Raw genomic sequence first — 17,048 nt, forward strand, 5'->3', positions numbered from 1 at the left:
ATCTGGTAGTCAGTGTTTTCTCTAACTAGATATCTACTATCTGGTAGTCAGTGTTTTCTCTAACTAGATATCTACTATCTGGTAGTCAGTGTTTTCTCTAACTAGATATCTACTATCTGGTAGTCAGTGTTTTCTCTAACTATATCTACTATCTGGTAGTCACAGTGTTTTCTCTAACTAGATATCTACTATCTGGTAGTCACAGTGTTTTCTCTAACTAGATATCTACTATCTGGTAGTCACAGTGTTTTCTCTAACTAGATATCTACTATCTGGTAGTCACAGTGTTTTCTCTAACTAGATATCTACTATCTGGTAGTCACAGTGTTTTCTCTAACTAGATATCTACTATCTGGTAGTCACAGTGTTTTCTCTAACTAGATATCTACTATCTGGTAGTCACAGTGTTTTCTCTAACTAGATATCTACTATCTGGTAGTCAGTGTTTTCTCTAACTAGATATCTACTATCTGGTAGTCACAGTGTTTTCTCTAACTAGATATCTACTATCTGGTAGTCACAGTGTTTTCTCTAACTAGATATCTACTATCTGGTAGTCACAGTGTTTTCTCTAACTAGATATCTACTATCTGGTAGTCAGTGTTTTCTCTAACTAGATATCTACTATCTGGTAGTCACAGTGTTTTCTCTAACTAGATATCTACTATCTGGTAGTCACAGTGTTTTCTCTAACTAGATATCTACTATCTGGTAGTCACAGTGTTTTCTCTAACTAGATATCTACTATCTGGTAGTCAGTGTTTTCTCTAACTAGATATCTACTATCTGGTAGTCACAGTGTTTTCTCTAACTAGATATCTACTATCTGGTAGTCAGTGTTTTCTCTAACTAGATATCTACTATCTGGTAGTCACAGTGTTTTCTCTAACTAGATATCTACTATCTGGTAGTCAGTGTTTTCTCTAACTAGATATCTACTATCTGGTAGTCAGTGTTTTCTCTAACTAGATATCTACTATCTGGTAGTCACAGTGTTTTCTCTAACTAGATATCTACTATCTGGTAGTCACAGTGTTTTCTCTAACTAGATATCTACTATCTGGTAGTCACAGTGTTTTCTCTAACTAGATATCTACTATCTGGTAGTCAGTGTTTTCTCTAACTAGATATCTACTATCTGATAGTCACAGTGTTTTCTCTAACTAGATATCTACTATCTGGTAGTCACAGTGTTTTCTCTAACTAGATATCTACTATCTGGTAGTCACAGTGTTTTCTCTAACTAGATATCTACTATCTGGTAGTCAGTGTTTTCTCTAACTAGATATCTACTATCTGGTAGTCACAGTGTTTTCTCTAACTAGATATCTACTATCTGGTAGTCAGTGTTTTCTCTAACTAGATATCTACTAGTCAGTGTTTTCTCTAACTAGATATCTACTATCTGGTAGTCACAGTGTTTTCTCTAACTAGATATCTACTATCTGGTAGTCACAGTGTTTTCTCTAACTAGATATCTACTATCTGGTAGTCACAGTGTTTTCTCTAACTAGATATCTACTATCTGGTAGTCAGTGTTTTCTCTAACTAGATATCTACTATCTGGTAGTCACAGTGTTTTCTCTAACTAGATATCTACTATCTGGTAGTCACAGTGTTTTCTCTAACTAGATATCTACTATCTGGTAGTCACAGTGTTTTCTCTAACTAGATATCTACTATCTGGTAGTCACAGTGTTTTCTCTAACTAGATATCTACTATCTGGTAGTCAGTGTTTTCTCTAACTAGATATCTACTATCTGGTAGTCACAGTGTTTTCTCTAACTAGATATCTACTATCTGGTAGTCACAGTGTTTTCTCTAACTAGATATCTACTATCTGGTAGTCACAGTGTTTTCTCTAACTAGATATCTACTATCTGGTAGTCACAGTGTTTTCTCTAACTAGATATCTACTATCTGGTAGTCACAGTGTTTTCTCTAACTAGATATCTACTATCTGGTAGTCACAGTGTTTTCTCTAACTAGATATCTACTATCTGGTAGTCAGTGTTTTCTCTAACTAGATATCTACTATCTGGTAGTCAGTGTTTTCTCTAACTAGATATCTACTATCTGGTAGTCAGTGTTTTCTCTAACTAGATATCTACTATCTGGTAGTCAGTGTTTTCTCTAACTAGATATCTACTATCTGGTAGTCACAGTGTTTTCTCTAACTATATATCTACTATCTGGTAGTCACAGTGTTTTCTTTAACTAGATATCTACTATCTGGTAGTCACAGTGTTTTCTCTAACTAGATATCTACTATCTGGTAGTCAGTGTTTTCTCTAACTAGATATCTACTATCTGGTAGTCACAGTGTTTTCTCTAACTAGATATCTACTATCTGGTAGTCACAGTGTTTTCTCTAACTAGATATCTACTATCTGGTAGTCACAGTGTTTTCTCTAACTAGATATCTACTATCTGGTAGTCAGTGTTTTCTCTAACTAGATATCTACTATCTGGTAGTCACAGTGTTTTCTCTAACTAGATATCTACTATCTGGTAGTCACAGTGTTTTCTCTAACTAGATATCTACTATCTGGTAGTCACAGTGTTTTCTCTAACTAGATATCTACTATCTGGTAGTCAGTGTTTTCTCTAACTAGATATCTACTATCTGGTAGTCACAGTGTTTTCTCTAACTAGATATCTACTATCTGGTAGTCACAGTGTTTTCTCTAACTAGATATCTACTATCTGGTAGTCACAGTGTTTTCTCTAACTAGATATCTACTATCTGGTAGTCACAGTGTTTTCTCTAACTAGATATCTACTATCTGGTAGTCACAGTGTTTTCTCTAACTAGATATCTACTATCTGGTAGTCACAGTGTTTTCTCTAACTAGATATCTACTATCTGGTAGTCAGTGTTTTCTCTAACTAGATATCTACTATCTGGTAGTCAGTGTTTTCTCTAACTAGATATCTACTATCTGGTAGTCAGTGTTTTCTCTAACTAGATATCTACTATCTGGTAGTCAGTGTTTTCTCTAACTAGATATCTACTATCTGGTAGTCAGTGTTTTCCTTAAACTGATTTTTGTATGTGTTTTTCGTTTGTTTCGTTTTGCCTCAGCCCTCCAATTCCTCCGAAGACCAAAACTGTTTTAAGGTAAGGAGGTCAAAATTCGAACTCAGGGGACTAAAATTGTACCAAACTCAGAAAAAAAACTGTCAGACCCTCCTAATAGTGTACTCAACCGTGACGGTCTTCGCTCTCCTCCCAGCACCACCTCAAAGAGCATGAACGATCCCAAGACAGCCATGAGTCCTGGGAGCACCTCTCCAAAGTCCCTAAACTCCCCCACGTAAGTCAGACACATAGAACAAGTGACTTTACATGAGTTTAAAGTTTGATTGTGTTTGTGAGCTTTTATTTAATGCTGTATTACAGTAACTGACCAAAACTCTTGTTTTATTTCCGTGTGGTTTTGTAGAATCTCATCGCTTAAGAGCCCATCCATCTCATCGCTGAAGAGCCCATCCATCTCATCACTGAAGAGCCCATCCATGTCCCTCTTTACTGCAAAGGTCTTTTCCTCCCCCAAAAAACTATTCTACTCCCCACTAAGCCCTCCAGAGGTACTCCCCTACGCCATTACCCACATCACTGATGAAGAGCCCCCGGCAGTCCCAACAACTCCACCTCCTCCAACAACTCTACCACCACCACCTCCTCCAACAACTCTACCACCACCACTTCCTCCTCCAACAACAACAACTTCTCCAACAACTCTACCACCACCACCTCCTCCAACAACTCTACCACCACCACTTCCTCCTCCAACAACTCTAACTCTACCACCACCACTTCCTCCAACAACTCTACCACCACTTCTACAACTCTACCACCACCACCTTCTCCAACAACTCTACCACCACCACCTTCTCCAACAACTCTACCACCACCACCTTCTCCAACAACTCTACCACCACCACCTTCTCCAACAACTCCACCACCACCAACTCCACCACCACCACCTTCTCCAACAACTCTACCACCACCACCTTCTCCAACAACTCTACCACCACCACCTTCTCCAACAACTCTACCACCGCCACCTTCTCCAACAACTCTACCACCACCACCTTCTCCAACAACTCTACCACCACCACCTTCTCCAACAACTCTACCACCACCACCTTCTCCAACAACTCTACCACCTTCTCCACAACTCTACCACCACCACCTTCTCCAACAACTCTACCACCACCACCACCTTCTCCAACAACTCTACCACCACCACCTTCTCCAACAACTCTACCACCACCACCTTCTCAACAACTCTACCACCACCACCACCTTCTCCAACAACTCTACCACCACCTCCAACAACTCCACCACCACCACCAACAACTCCACCACCACCACCACCTCCAATGTCCCAAGTTGTAATCAGTGAGATCAGGTACTTCTGACATAATGAACATTGATGATTGGCAGTATGCATTCAAAGTCATGACAACAATGAACAGTTATTTTATTGTGTTACCGTTTCCTTTGTTATGTTCTTACTTTTTAACTCTGCACTGTGATTATTATTTGACCCTGCTGGTCATCTATGAACGTTTGAACATCTTGAAGAACGATCTGGACTTAATGGCCATGTACTCTCATCTCCACCCAGCACAGCTGGAATTTTCTAAATGTATGATATGTTACGAATTCCAATTTGTTGTGGCTAACGTTGGCTAGGTGGCTAACATTGGCTAGGTGGCTAACGTTGGCTAGGTGGCTAACATTGGCTAGGTGGCTAAAGCTAATGTTAGCTAGGTGGGTAACGTTGGCTAGGTGGCTAAAGCTAATGTTAGCTAGGTGGATAACATTAGCTAGGCTAGGGTTAGGGTTAAGATTAGGAGTTAAATTAAAAGGTAGTTGCAATGTTGCTAATTGGCTAAAATGCTAAAGTTGTCCATGATGAGATTCGAACACGCAACATTTGGGGTTTTGCCTTAATAACCTTCTGTCTTATGTTTTTTATTTTATTTATTTAACCTTTATTTAACTAGGCAAGTCAGTTAAGAACAAATTCTTATTTTCAATGACGGCCTAGGAACAGTGGGTTAACTGCCTGTTCAGGGGCAGAACGACAGATTTGTACCTTGTCAGCTCGGGGATTTGAACTTCCGGTTACTAGTCCAACGCTCTAACCACTAGGCTACCCTGCCGTAACCATACCCAAGGTAACATATCATACGGATTAGAGCCCTGGAATTACTTTTACTATGTTACGTCTAGTCTATGAGACCAGGCTGTCACAAGGGGGAAGATTTGTTTTTGGAATTCTCTAAATAATTCCACAACGATTCATTTCCATGTTGTCTCTATGCCAGGAAATGTTGTTCTCCGGATTTCAAACTCAATAAAAAAAAATGTTTAAAATGATTTTTTAAAAACCTGTCAATAATGAATATATGATGAATTCTAAAATAATAATGAATATATAATGAATTCTAAAATAATAATGAATATATGATGAATTCTAAAATAATAATGAATATATAATGAATTCTAAAATAATAATGAATATGATGAATTCTAAAATAATAATGAATATATAATGAATTCTAAAATAATAATGAATATATAATGAATTCTAAAATAATAATGAATATATAATGAATTCTAAAATAATAATGAATATATGATGAATTCTAAAATAATAATGAATATATAATGAATTCTAAAATAATAATGAATATATGATGAATTCTAAAATAATAATGAATATATAATGAATTCTAAAATAATAATGAATATATAATGAATTCTAAAATAATAATGAATATATAATGAATTCTAAAATAATAATGAATATATAATGAATTCTAAAATAATAATGAATATATAATGAATTCTAAAATAATAATGAATATATAATGAATTCTAAAATAATAATGAATATATAATGAATTCTAAAATAATAATGAAGATGAACTAAAAAAGTGTTTAATGTATCTTCTTGCCCTTTATGACTTTAAATAACTTTTATCTCCAAACTGTGATTCCGATAAAATGTGTCCGGAGATTTGGTCAACTGTCAGATATGTCTAAAATCCTAAATGAATCAGGACTGAGCAGGGTCAGCGAAACCATATAACGACCCTTCTTCATTCTCTCCTCTCTCAGTTTAGAGACCAGACTCCCTGACCCGCCCTCTCTGACTCCAACCCAGACTCTACTCTCCATACCGAACAGGTCAGTCCTGACTCCAACCCAGACTCTCCTCTCCAAACCTAACAGGTCAGTCCTGACTCCAACCCAGACTCTCCTCTCCATACCAAACAGGTCAGTCCTGACTCCAACCCAGACTCTCCTCTAGTCCATACCTAACAGGTCAGTCCTGTCTCCAACCCAGACTCTCCTCTAGTCCATACCTAACAGGTCAGTCCTGACTCCAACCCAGACTCTCCTCTCTAGTCCATACCTAACAGGTCAGTCCTGACTCCAACCCAGACTCTCCTCTCCATACCTAACAGGTCAGTCCTAACTCCAACCCAGACTCTCCTCTCTAGTCCATTCCTAACAGGTCAGTCCTGACTCCAACCCAGACTCTCCTCTCTAGTCCATACCTAACAGGTCAGTCCTGACTCCAACCCAGACTCTCCTCTCCAAACCGAACAGGTCAGTCCTGACTCCAACCCAGACTCTCCTCTCCAAACCTAACAGGTCAGTCCTGACTCCAACCCAGACTCTCCTCTCCAAACCGAACAGGTCAGTCCTGACTCCAACCCAGACTCTACTCTCCATACCGAACAGGTCAGTCCTGACTCCAACCCAGACTCTCCTCTAGTCCATACCTAACAGGTCAGTCCTGTCTCCAACCCAGACTCTCCTCTCTAGTCCATACCTAACAGGTCAGTCCTGACTCCAAACCCAGACTCTACTCTCCATACCGAACAGGTCAGTCCTGACTCCAACCCAGACTCTCCTCTAGTCCAAACCGAACAGGTCAGTCCTGACTCCAACCCAGACTCTCCTCTCCATACCGAACAGGTCAGTCCTGACTCCAACCCAGACTCTCCTCTCCAAACCGAACAGGTCAGTCCTGACTCCAACCCAGACTCTCCTCTCCAAACCTAACAGGTCAGTCCTGACTCCAACCCAGACTCTCCTCTCCAAACCGAACAGGTCAGTCCTGACTCCAACCCAGACTCTCCTCTCCATACCGAACAGGTCAGTCCTGACTCCAACCCAGACTCTCCTCTCCAAACCGAACAGGTCAGTCCTGACTCCAACCCAGACTCTACTCTCCATACCGAACAGGTCAGTCCTGACTCCAACCCAGACTCTCCTCTCCAAACCTAACAGGTCAGTCCTGACTCCAACCCAGACTCTCCTCTCCAAACCTAACAGGTCAGTCCTGACTCCAACCCAGACTCTCCTCTCCAAACCTAACAGGTCAGTCCTGACTCCAACCCAGACTCTCCTCTCCAAACCGAACAGGTCAGTCCTGACTCCAACCCAGACTCTCCTCTCCAAACCTAACAGGTCAGTCCTGACTCCAACCCAGACTCTCCTCTCCAAACCGAACAGGTCAGTCCTGACTCCAACCCAGACTCTCCTCTCCAAACCGAACAGGTCAGTCCTGACTCCAACCCAGACTCTCCTCTCTAGTCCATACCTAACAGGTCAGTCCTGACTCCAACCCAGACTCTCCTCTAGTCCATACCTAACAGGTCAGTCCTGACTCCAACCCAGACTCTCCTCTCTAGTCCATACCTAACAGGTCAGTCCTGACTCCAACCCAGACTCTACTCTCCATACCGAACAGGTCAGTCCTGACTCCAACCCAGACTCTCCTCTCCAAACCTAACAGGTCAGTCCTGACTCCAACCCAGACTCTCCTCTCCAAACCTAACAGGTCAGTCCTGACTCCAACCCAGACTCTCCTCTCCAAACCGAACAGGTCAGTCCTGACTCCAACCCAGACTCTCCTCTCCAAACCTAACAGGTCAGTCCTGACTCCAACCCAGACTCTCCTCTCCAAACCTAACAGGTCAGTCCTGACTCCAACCCAGACTCTCCTCTCCAAACCGAACAGGTCAGTCCTGACTCCAACCCAGACTCTACTCTCCATACCGAACAGGTCAGTCCTGACTCCAACCCAGACTCTCCTCTCCAAACCTAACAGGTCAGTCCTGACTCCAACCCAGACTCTCCTCTCCAAACCTAACAGGTCAGTCCTGACTCCAACCCAGACTCTCCATACCGAACAGGTCAGTCCTGACTCCAACCCAGACTCTCCTCTAGTCCATACCTAACAGGTCAGTCCTGTCTCCAACCCAGACTCTCCTCTAGTCCATACCTAACAGGTCAGTCCTGACTCTAACCCAGACTCTCCTCTAGTCCATACCTAACAGGTCAGTCCTGACTCCAACCCAGACTCTCCTCTCCAGACCTAACAGGTCAGTCCTGACTCCAACCCAGACTCTCCTCTAGTCCATACCTAACAGGTCAGTCCTGACTCCAACCCAGACTCTCCTCTCTAGTCCATACCTAACAGGTCAGTCCTGTCTCCAACCCAGACTCTCCTCTAGTCCATACCTAACAGGTCAGTCCTGTCTCCAACCCAGACTCTCCTCTCCATACCTAACAGGTCAGTCCTGACTCCAACCCAGACTCTCCTCTAGTCCATACCTAACAGGTCAGTCCTGACTCCAACCCAGACTCTCCTCTCCAGACCTAACAGGTCAGTCCTGACTCCAACCCAGACTCTCCTCTAGTCCATACCTAACAGGTCAGTCCTGACTCCAACCCAGACTCTCCTCTCTAGTCCATACCTAACAGGTCAGTCCTGACTCCAACCCAGACTCTCCTCTCTAGTCCATACCTAACAGGTCAGTCCTGACTCCAACCCAGACTCTCCTCTCTAGTCCATACCTAACAGGTCAGTCCTGACTCCAACCCAGACTCTCCTCTCTAGTCCATACCTAACAGGTCAGTCCTGTCTCCAACCCAGACTCTCCTCTCTAGTCCATACCTAACAGGTCAGTCCTGACTCCAACCCAGACTCTCCTCTCTAGTCCATACCTAACAGGTCAGTCCTGACTCCAACCCAGACTCTCCTCTCTAGTCCATACCCAACAGGTCAGTCCTGACTCCAACCCAGACTCTCCTCTCTAGTCCATACCTAACAGGTCAGTCCTGACTCCAACCCAGACTCTCCTCTCTAGTCCATACCTAACAGGTCAGTCCTGACTCCAACCCAGACTCTCCTCTCTAGTCCATACCTAACAGGTCAGTCCTGTCTCCAACCCAGACTCTCCTCTCTAGTCCATACCTAACAGGTCAGTCCTGACTCCAACCCAGACTCTCCTCTCTAGTCCATACCTAACAGGTCAGTCCTGACTCCAACCCAGACTCTCCTCTCTAGTCCATACCCAACATGTCAGCCATGTGTTTTGTGTTCATGTAGCAAATACATTTTCTGTCTGAACAGTCAAAATAAATGTTAAAAAAGATTATAATGTGTAAATGAACACGGTATCAGGCCCGTGTCTTATCGTCCTTGAACATCACAGATACTGACTCTGCACGCCGTCACTATGTGTTCTCTCTATCTCCAACTCACTACTGCCCTCTGCTGTACAGGAGTGTGACCAAGGGCCTGTGTTCGTACTGCTGTAAACCGATGGTGGCTGGAGCCAACATGATCCTGGAGGATCTACAGATCTACAGCCACTCATCCTGCTTCAAGGTAAAGAAACACACCTGTCTATTCAACATATATCTATGTGTGTCCCAATTGTCTCTCCTAAGCTCTTTAAAAACTGCACTGCTTCAGACCAGGCCCAATGGATCCTATAGGCTCTGGTCAAAAGTAGTGCACTATATAGGGAATAGTGTGGCATTTTCACACACCTACAGTATGTCTATCTATTCAACACACATCTACACGTCTATCTATTCAACACACATCTACACATCTATCTATTCAACACACATCTACAGTACATCTACACATCTATCAACACACATCTATAGAACATCTACATGTCTATCTATTCAACACACATCTACAGTACATCTACACATCTATCTATTCAACACACATCTACAGTACATCTACACATCTATCATGTCTATCTATTCAACACACATCTACACGTCTATCTATTCAACACACATCTATAGAACGTCTACACGTCTATCTATTTAACACACATCTACAGAACGTCTATCTATTCAACACACATCTACAGTACGTCTACACGTCTATCTATTCAACACACGTCTACACGTCTATCTATTCAACACACATCTACACGTCTATCTATTTAACACACATCTACCTATTTAACACACATCTATAGAACGTCTACACGTCTATCTATTCAACACACATCTATAGAACGTCTACACGTCTATCTATTCAACACACATCTACACATCTATCTATTCAACACACATCTACAGTACATCTACACATCTATCAACACACATCTATAGAACATCTACATGTCTATCTATTCAACACACATCTACAGTACATCTACACATCTATCTATTCAACACACATCTACAGTACATCTACACATCTATCATGTCTATCTATTCAACACACATCTACACGTCTATCTATTCAACACACATCTACAGTACGTCTACACGTCTATTTATTCAACACACATCTATAGAACGTCTACACGTCTATCTATTCAACACACATCTACAGGATGTCACACATCTTCCACATAGTTGTGCTGTAGTGATAACTGGATATGTCCTCTAGATGTGTATCATGTGTGCAGGCAGGCAGTCAGTCAGTCAGTCAGTCAGGCAATCAGTCAGTCAATCAGTCAGGCAGTCAGTCATGTGATTCTAATAATCTGTCTCTGAACCCATACTGTATGTAACCGTCTCCCCCCCTCCCTCCTCTCCTCGACAGTGTGAGGTGTGCCATTGTCCTCTAGGAGACCTCCATGTAGGAGACAGTATGTGGCTCCACAGAGGGACAGTGCACTGTGAAGGCTGCTTCAGCACAGCCAGAGGTGTGTGTGTGTGTGTGTGTCCACAAATCCGTCATGCTATGCTGGCTTGGCTCTAATCCAGTCCTGTACGGGTTTCTTTACAGAGAAGTATCTCCTCTAGGGAAGGATGACAGAACGCTCACGTCTCCACGGTAACACAGACAGAACACAGAGACACCGCTTCAGAAGTCGGAAAGGACATTGCTTTTACATGGGTGGATCTGGCGGTTGACGCAACAGTAAATGACATTTTATAATGTAATCTGGATCTATAAACTTCACAACATCTCTTGCAAATGATTGTCACATATAGAATCAGATCCAATGACCTGGATGGATTCTTTATATACTTCTCTATGTATCCATTTTCATGTAATATGACGATTTGTTGAATCACATTACAATATAACCACCAACTGATGTCAGCATGTAGTCATGTTTATTAAAATGGACATCTTCACATGTTGTACATTCCACCTACATTGATTTACAAAGCAACAAACTACTATATATATACAGTATATACACATACCAGTATCTATATATTTATAAAATACATCAGGAGAGACAGAGGGAGAGAGCTAGAGAGATAGCCAGAGAGAGATAGAGAGCCAGAGAGATAGAGAGAGAGAGCCAGAGGGAGAGAGCCAGAGAGATAGAGCTAGAGAGATAGAGAGAGAGAGCCAGAGAGGGAGAGAGCCAGAGAGATAGAGCTAGAGAGATAGAGAGAGAGAGCCAGAGAGGGAGAGAGCCAGAGAGATAGAGCGAGAGAGATAGAGAGAGAGAGCCAGAGAGGGAGAGAGCCAGAGAGATAGAGAGAGAGAGCCAGAGAGGGAGAGAGCCAGAGAGATAGAGCCAGAGAGATAGAGCTAGAGAGATAGAGGGAGAGAGCCAGAGAGGGAGAGAGCCAGAGAGATAGAGAGAGAGAGCCAGAGAGGGAGAGAGAGAGAGCCAGAGAGGGAGAGAGCCAGAGAGATAGAGGGAGAGAGCCAGAGAGGGAGAGAGCCAGAGAGATAGAGGGAGAGAGCCAGAGAGGGAGAGAGCCAGAGAGATAGAGAGCCAGAGAGATAGAGAGGGAGAGAGCCAGAGAGGAGGTTTGTTTAAGGTCATGTTTAGACACACGATGTGTTATTGGTGCCAGGGTTGAAGGCAGAAGACAGTAAGTACTTGTTTGTGCAGAGTAAACCACTGCATCCCAAATGGCACCCTATTCCCTATTTATAGTGCACTACTTTAGACCAGGGCAAATGGCACCCTATTCCCTATATAGTGCACTACTTTAGACCAGGGCAAATGGCACCCTATTCCCTATATAGTGCACTACTTTAGACCAGGGCAAATGGCACCCTATTCCCTATATAGTGCACTACTTTAGACCAGGGCAAATGGCACCCTATTCCCTATATAGTGCACTACTTCAGACCAGGGCAAATGACACCCTATTCCCTATATAGTGCACTACTTTAGACCAGGGAAATGGAACCCCGTTCCCTATATAGTGCACTACTTTAGACCAGACCCATTATGTGCTCTGGTCCAAAGTAGTGCACTACATACTAAATAGGGTGCCAGATAGTGTTAAAGGTGTTGTCCACTGACATCATCTCCTCCAAAACGTGCCACTCTTGGGGGGGCGGAGTTATTGTAATTAATGTGTCCAATCGTTACACCTGACCTAGTTATCCTGGCCAATCACTGTGCATGGAACCAGCCACTGGAATAGTCAGCCCTGCCCATGTAGACACAAGAATGATTCTTTTTTTATTTTTGTTTCCCCCAAATATCAGGAGAACAATACCTTTGGCGTTTAACAAAACCTAGAAGATTATGCTCAGTCCGGTATTCTACACTTCCCTCTTTCAACGATTTAAAAACAAACATCATTTAGATCTTCAATCGAGTAACGGGGACAGTGATTCATTCCTTTATCAAATAACAGAACATTAAGTGCATAATCAGTGCAGGTGCCAATAGGGAGTCAAACCAGTAGTGGAGTATGGAGGGAATAAAGCCAGACAACAACACCTTCATCTACAACATGTAGAGTCATATCTGGCTGTTTCCAGTCACACGGCAGCAGTTACAGGTGTGATCAGTTACGCTGTGATCAGTTACAGGTGTGATCAGTTACAGGTGTGATCAGTTACGCTGTGATCAGTTACGGTGTGATCAGTTATGTTGTGATCAGTTACGCTGTGATCAGTTACGCTGTGATCAGTTACAGGTGTGATCAGTTATGGTGTGATCAGTTACGCTGTGATCAGTTACAGGTGTGATCAGTTACGCTGTGATCAGTAATATATATAATAATATATGCCATTTAGCAGACGCTTTTATCCAAAGCGACTTACAGTCATGTGTGCATACATTCTACGTATGGGTGGTCCCGGGAATCGAACCCACTACCCTGGCGTTACAAGCGCCATGCTCTACCAACTGAGCTACAGAAGGACCACCAGTTACAGGTGTGATCAGTTACGGTGTGATCAGTTACAGTGTGATCAGTTACAGGTGTGATCAGTTACAGTGTGATCAGTTAGTGTGATCAGTTATGGTGTGATCAGGGCGGGTGTGAAAAGTTATGGTGTGATCAGTTACGCTGTGATCAGTTACAGGTGTGATCAGTTAGTGTGATCAGTTAGTGTGATCAGTTATGGTGTGATCAGGGCGGGTGTGATCAGTTAGTGTGATCAGTTACAGTGTGATCAGTTATGGTGTGATCAGGGCGGGTGTGATCAACAGTGTGATCAGTTACAGTGTGATCAGTTATGGTGTGATCAGTTACGGTGTGATCAGTTACGCTGTGATCAGTTACAGGTGTGATCAGTTACGATGTGATCAGTTACGCTGTGATCAGTTACGGTGTGATCAGGACGGGTGTGATCAGTTACGCTGTGATCAGTTACAGGTGTGATCAGTTACGGTGTGATCAGTTACGGTGTGATCAGTTACGCTGTGATCAGTTATGTTGTGATCAGTTATGCTGTGATCAGTTACGGTGTGATCAGTTACGGTGTGATCAGTTACGCTGTGATCAGTTACAGCTGTGATCAGTTACGCTGTGATCAGTTACGGTGTGATCAGTTACGCTGTGATCAGTTACGCTGTGATCAGTTATGGTGTGATCAGTTATGGTGTGATCAGTTATGGTGTGATCAGTTACGCTGTGATCAGTTACGCTGTGATCAGTTACGCTGTGATCAGTTACACTGTGATCAGTTATGTTGTGATCAGTTATGTTGTGATCAGTTATGGTGTGATCAGTTATGGTGTGATCAGTTACGCTGTGATCAGTTACGCTGTGATCAGTTACGCTGTGATCAGTTATGCTGTGATCAGTTACGCTGTGATCAGTTATGTTGTGATCAGTTACGGTGTGATCAGTTATGTTGTGATCAGTTATGGTGTGATCAGTTATGGTGTGATCAGGACGGGTGTGATCAGTTACGGTGTGATCAGTTACGCTGATCAGTTACGCTGTGATCAGTTATGTTGTGATCAGTTACGCTGTGATCAGTTATGTTGTGATCAGTTACGGTGTGATCAGTTATGGTGTGATCAGTTACGCTGTGATCAGTTACGCTGTGATCAGTTATGTTGTGATCAGTTACGCTGTGATCAGTTATGTTGTGATCAGTTACGGTGTGATCAGTTATGGTGTGATCAGTTATGGTGTGATCAGTTATGGTGTGATCAGGACGGGTGTGATCAAAGTGTGATCAGTTACGCTGTGATCAGTTACGCTGTGATCAGTTATGTTGTGATCAGTTACGCTGTGAAATGTTGTGATCAGCGGTGTGATCAGTTATGGTGTGATCAGTTATGCTGTGATCAGTTACGCTGTGATCAGTTATGTTGTGATCAGTTACGCTGTGATCAGTTATGTTGTGATCAGTTACGGTGTGATCAGTTATGGTGTGATCAGGGCGGGTGTGATCAGTTACAGTGTGATCAGTTACGGGTGTGATCAGTTAGTGTGATCAGTTACACTGTGATCAGTTACGCTGTGATCAGTTACACTGTGATCAGTTACACTGTGATCAGTTACACTGTGATCAGTTACACTGTGATCAGTTACGCTGTGATCAGTTACGCTGTGATCAGTTACACTGTGATCAGTTACACTGTGATCAGTTAGCTGTGATCCCAAACAGCTAGAGGTCCTGGTCAAATGTAGTGTATTATATAGGGAATAGGGTGCCATCTGAGAAACAGACAGACACAACACCCTTCACCAACAGAGAAACAAACTGGATATCAGAGAAGAAGAACAGAGAAGTAAGTGTGTGTGTAAAAGAGGAGTTTCACTTAGTCTGTGCTCATCAAATGGTCTATTGCAAAATCCATCAAAAAGTTTGACATTTCACACATTTTAAAAAGTCAAAATATTTTGACAGATAAATCAGTTTGCTATAAACCTTGCAAGCAGGGTGAGAACAAAACAACTGAAGCCTTTAAACAGACAGACTGACTGCATTGCAATGCGTTTTCCCTTTTCCTGTTCACAAAACGCTCATCTGGTTGTAACGCGTCGGCACAAAAAACAAATGAGATTTTACCGGCTAATTTGCATAATTGATGGATTCCCTGTAAATCCATGTGTTAATACAAAGGCTGATTTCTTGCTTTGTTCGACCCACAATCATGTTGTTCACTGATCGACATGAACAGGACCTTAGAGATGGAGAGAGATCAGTACTTGGAAATAACACTATTTGCATGGACTTTGCCACGGAGCGCTTCCACCATTTTAAAGTAGTCAACTGGACAGCGATTCCTATGAGTTGGGAGCGATCGGTCAATGATCAGAGAGCATTGTCTTCTTCAAATTGGTTTGCTTAGTTTTGTAAATGGCTTTAAGCTGTATCAAAGCCTTGTAGTTGCCACAATAAATGAAAGACAAGATTTGGTTCAAGACCCCGGGCAATGCAGGTGGAGGTAAATCACTAATATTAGCGATACACTTTCTCAAACATAAAAAAAAAAAATAAGAAAATGTACTACTTTAAAATGGTGATAGCCCCAATGGTGCTGCTCATGCTGTCACTGATGTCATAATGGGACAGATACAAAGCAGAGAACTCTATAAATAGGACATAGCTTAGCCTGAGTGCCAGTCTGTTTGTGTCACCATGACAACTCCTTGTCACTCATAGTCGTGCCAAAAATAATTGGCTTGACTAATAGCAATGAAGTTGGCATGAGCACGAACAGATCTGGGATCAGGTTAAACGTTGCTTTGGTTAGCGAAACATTAGCCAATTCTTCTGTTCAGTGTTTTAGCATTTCACATCCCATAGAGCTGGGTCATGTTCATCAGGGAACACCGAAACAAAATGTTTCGCAGTGGAAAAGGAAAACAAGTTTGTTTTTCGAGATGGCTCAGCTAGTCCCTATCACGTTTACTTCAGTTTGGTGCCTAATGAATATGGCCCAGGTCAGAGCTGAAACCAGCTAGCATCAGGTTAGCTGGATGTTTCAACCCCACCTTGGTTAGCAAAGTGAAAAACAAACCATTGTTTTTTTGTTGTTGCTTGAAGGCAGAGAGACAGTTCTTAAGTAGTGTGGACACAATGTTGGGGTGGGGAGCAGGTTGGAGGGTGAGAGAGAGTGTGTGCAACACAGCAGAACATTTAGCAACCATTAGGAACGCTCCTGGCTGTGAACACAGCCTCACTGGGGAATCATCGTCTTCAAGTTCAGTCTCAGAAACCAGCAGCAGAGAGGAGCCACTGTAGTGAAGGAGGAGATGCCTCACTGGTCTGCTTGTACTGTGTTCTGCAGTAAGATCCTCCCCAGGGACAGACTCAAGCTCATCTCAGGTTTGGACCAGGACAGACATAGCAGAGGGTTCAGCACTAGACCAGGACATAACAGAGGAGGGGTTCAGCACTAGACCAGGACAGAGCAGAGGAGGGTTCAGCACTGGACCAGGACATAACAGAGGAGGTTCAGCACTAGACCAGGACATAACAGAGGAGGGGTTCAGCACTAGACCAGGACAGAGCAGAGGAGGGGTTCAGCACTGGACCAGGACAGAGCAGAGGAAGGGTTCAGCACTAGA

The 17,048-nt window shown here is 42.8% G+C and overlaps 1 protein-coding gene and 1 long non-coding RNA gene across 19 annotated transcripts; one reads left to right on the forward strand and one right to left on the reverse strand.

Moving 5' to 3' along the window:
• The first annotated feature begins 4,295 nt into the window (after positions 1-4,295).
• Positions 4,296-11,453, forward strand: LOC127916849 (sciellin-like). 18 transcript variants are annotated; one of them, XM_052500124.1, is made up of 7 exons: positions 4,296-4,419; positions 6,141-6,209; positions 7,741-7,875; positions 7,921-8,055; positions 9,606-9,711; positions 10,903-11,005; positions 11,089-11,453. In XM_052500124.1, the coding sequence occupies exons 1-7, from the start codon at positions 4,391-4,393 to the stop codon at positions 11,103-11,105; spliced, it is 594 nt and encodes a 197-aa protein (XP_052356084.1). In that variant the 5' UTR covers positions 4,296-4,390; the 3' UTR covers positions 11,106-11,453. The 18 variants fall into 18 exon arrangements, 9 of the variants coding, with proteins under 9 accessions (XP_052356084.1, XP_052356091.1, XP_052356088.1 ...); XM_052500131.1 differs by lacking the exons at positions 7,741-7,875; positions 7,921-8,055 and adding an exon at positions 6,446-6,490; XM_052500128.1 differs by lacking the exons at positions 7,741-7,875; positions 7,921-8,055 and adding an exon at positions 6,726-6,770.
• LOC127916853 (uncharacterized) lies at positions 11,402-14,751 on the reverse strand. Its single transcript, XR_008096325.1, has 2 exons — positions 14,058-14,751; positions 11,402-14,012 (listed from the first exon to the last, which is right to left on the reverse strand). It is a non-coding gene; the product is annotated as an uncharacterized LOC127916853 (long non-coding RNA).
• Between the last annotated feature and the right edge of the window lie 2,297 nt (positions 14,752-17,048).

This window comes from Oncorhynchus keta, chromosome 37, assembly GCF_023373465.1.
Source record: "Oncorhynchus keta strain PuntledgeMale-10-30-2019 chromosome 37, Oket_V2, whole genome shotgun sequence".
Lineage (NCBI taxonomy): Eukaryota > Metazoa > Chordata > Actinopteri > Salmoniformes > Salmonidae > Oncorhynchus > Oncorhynchus keta.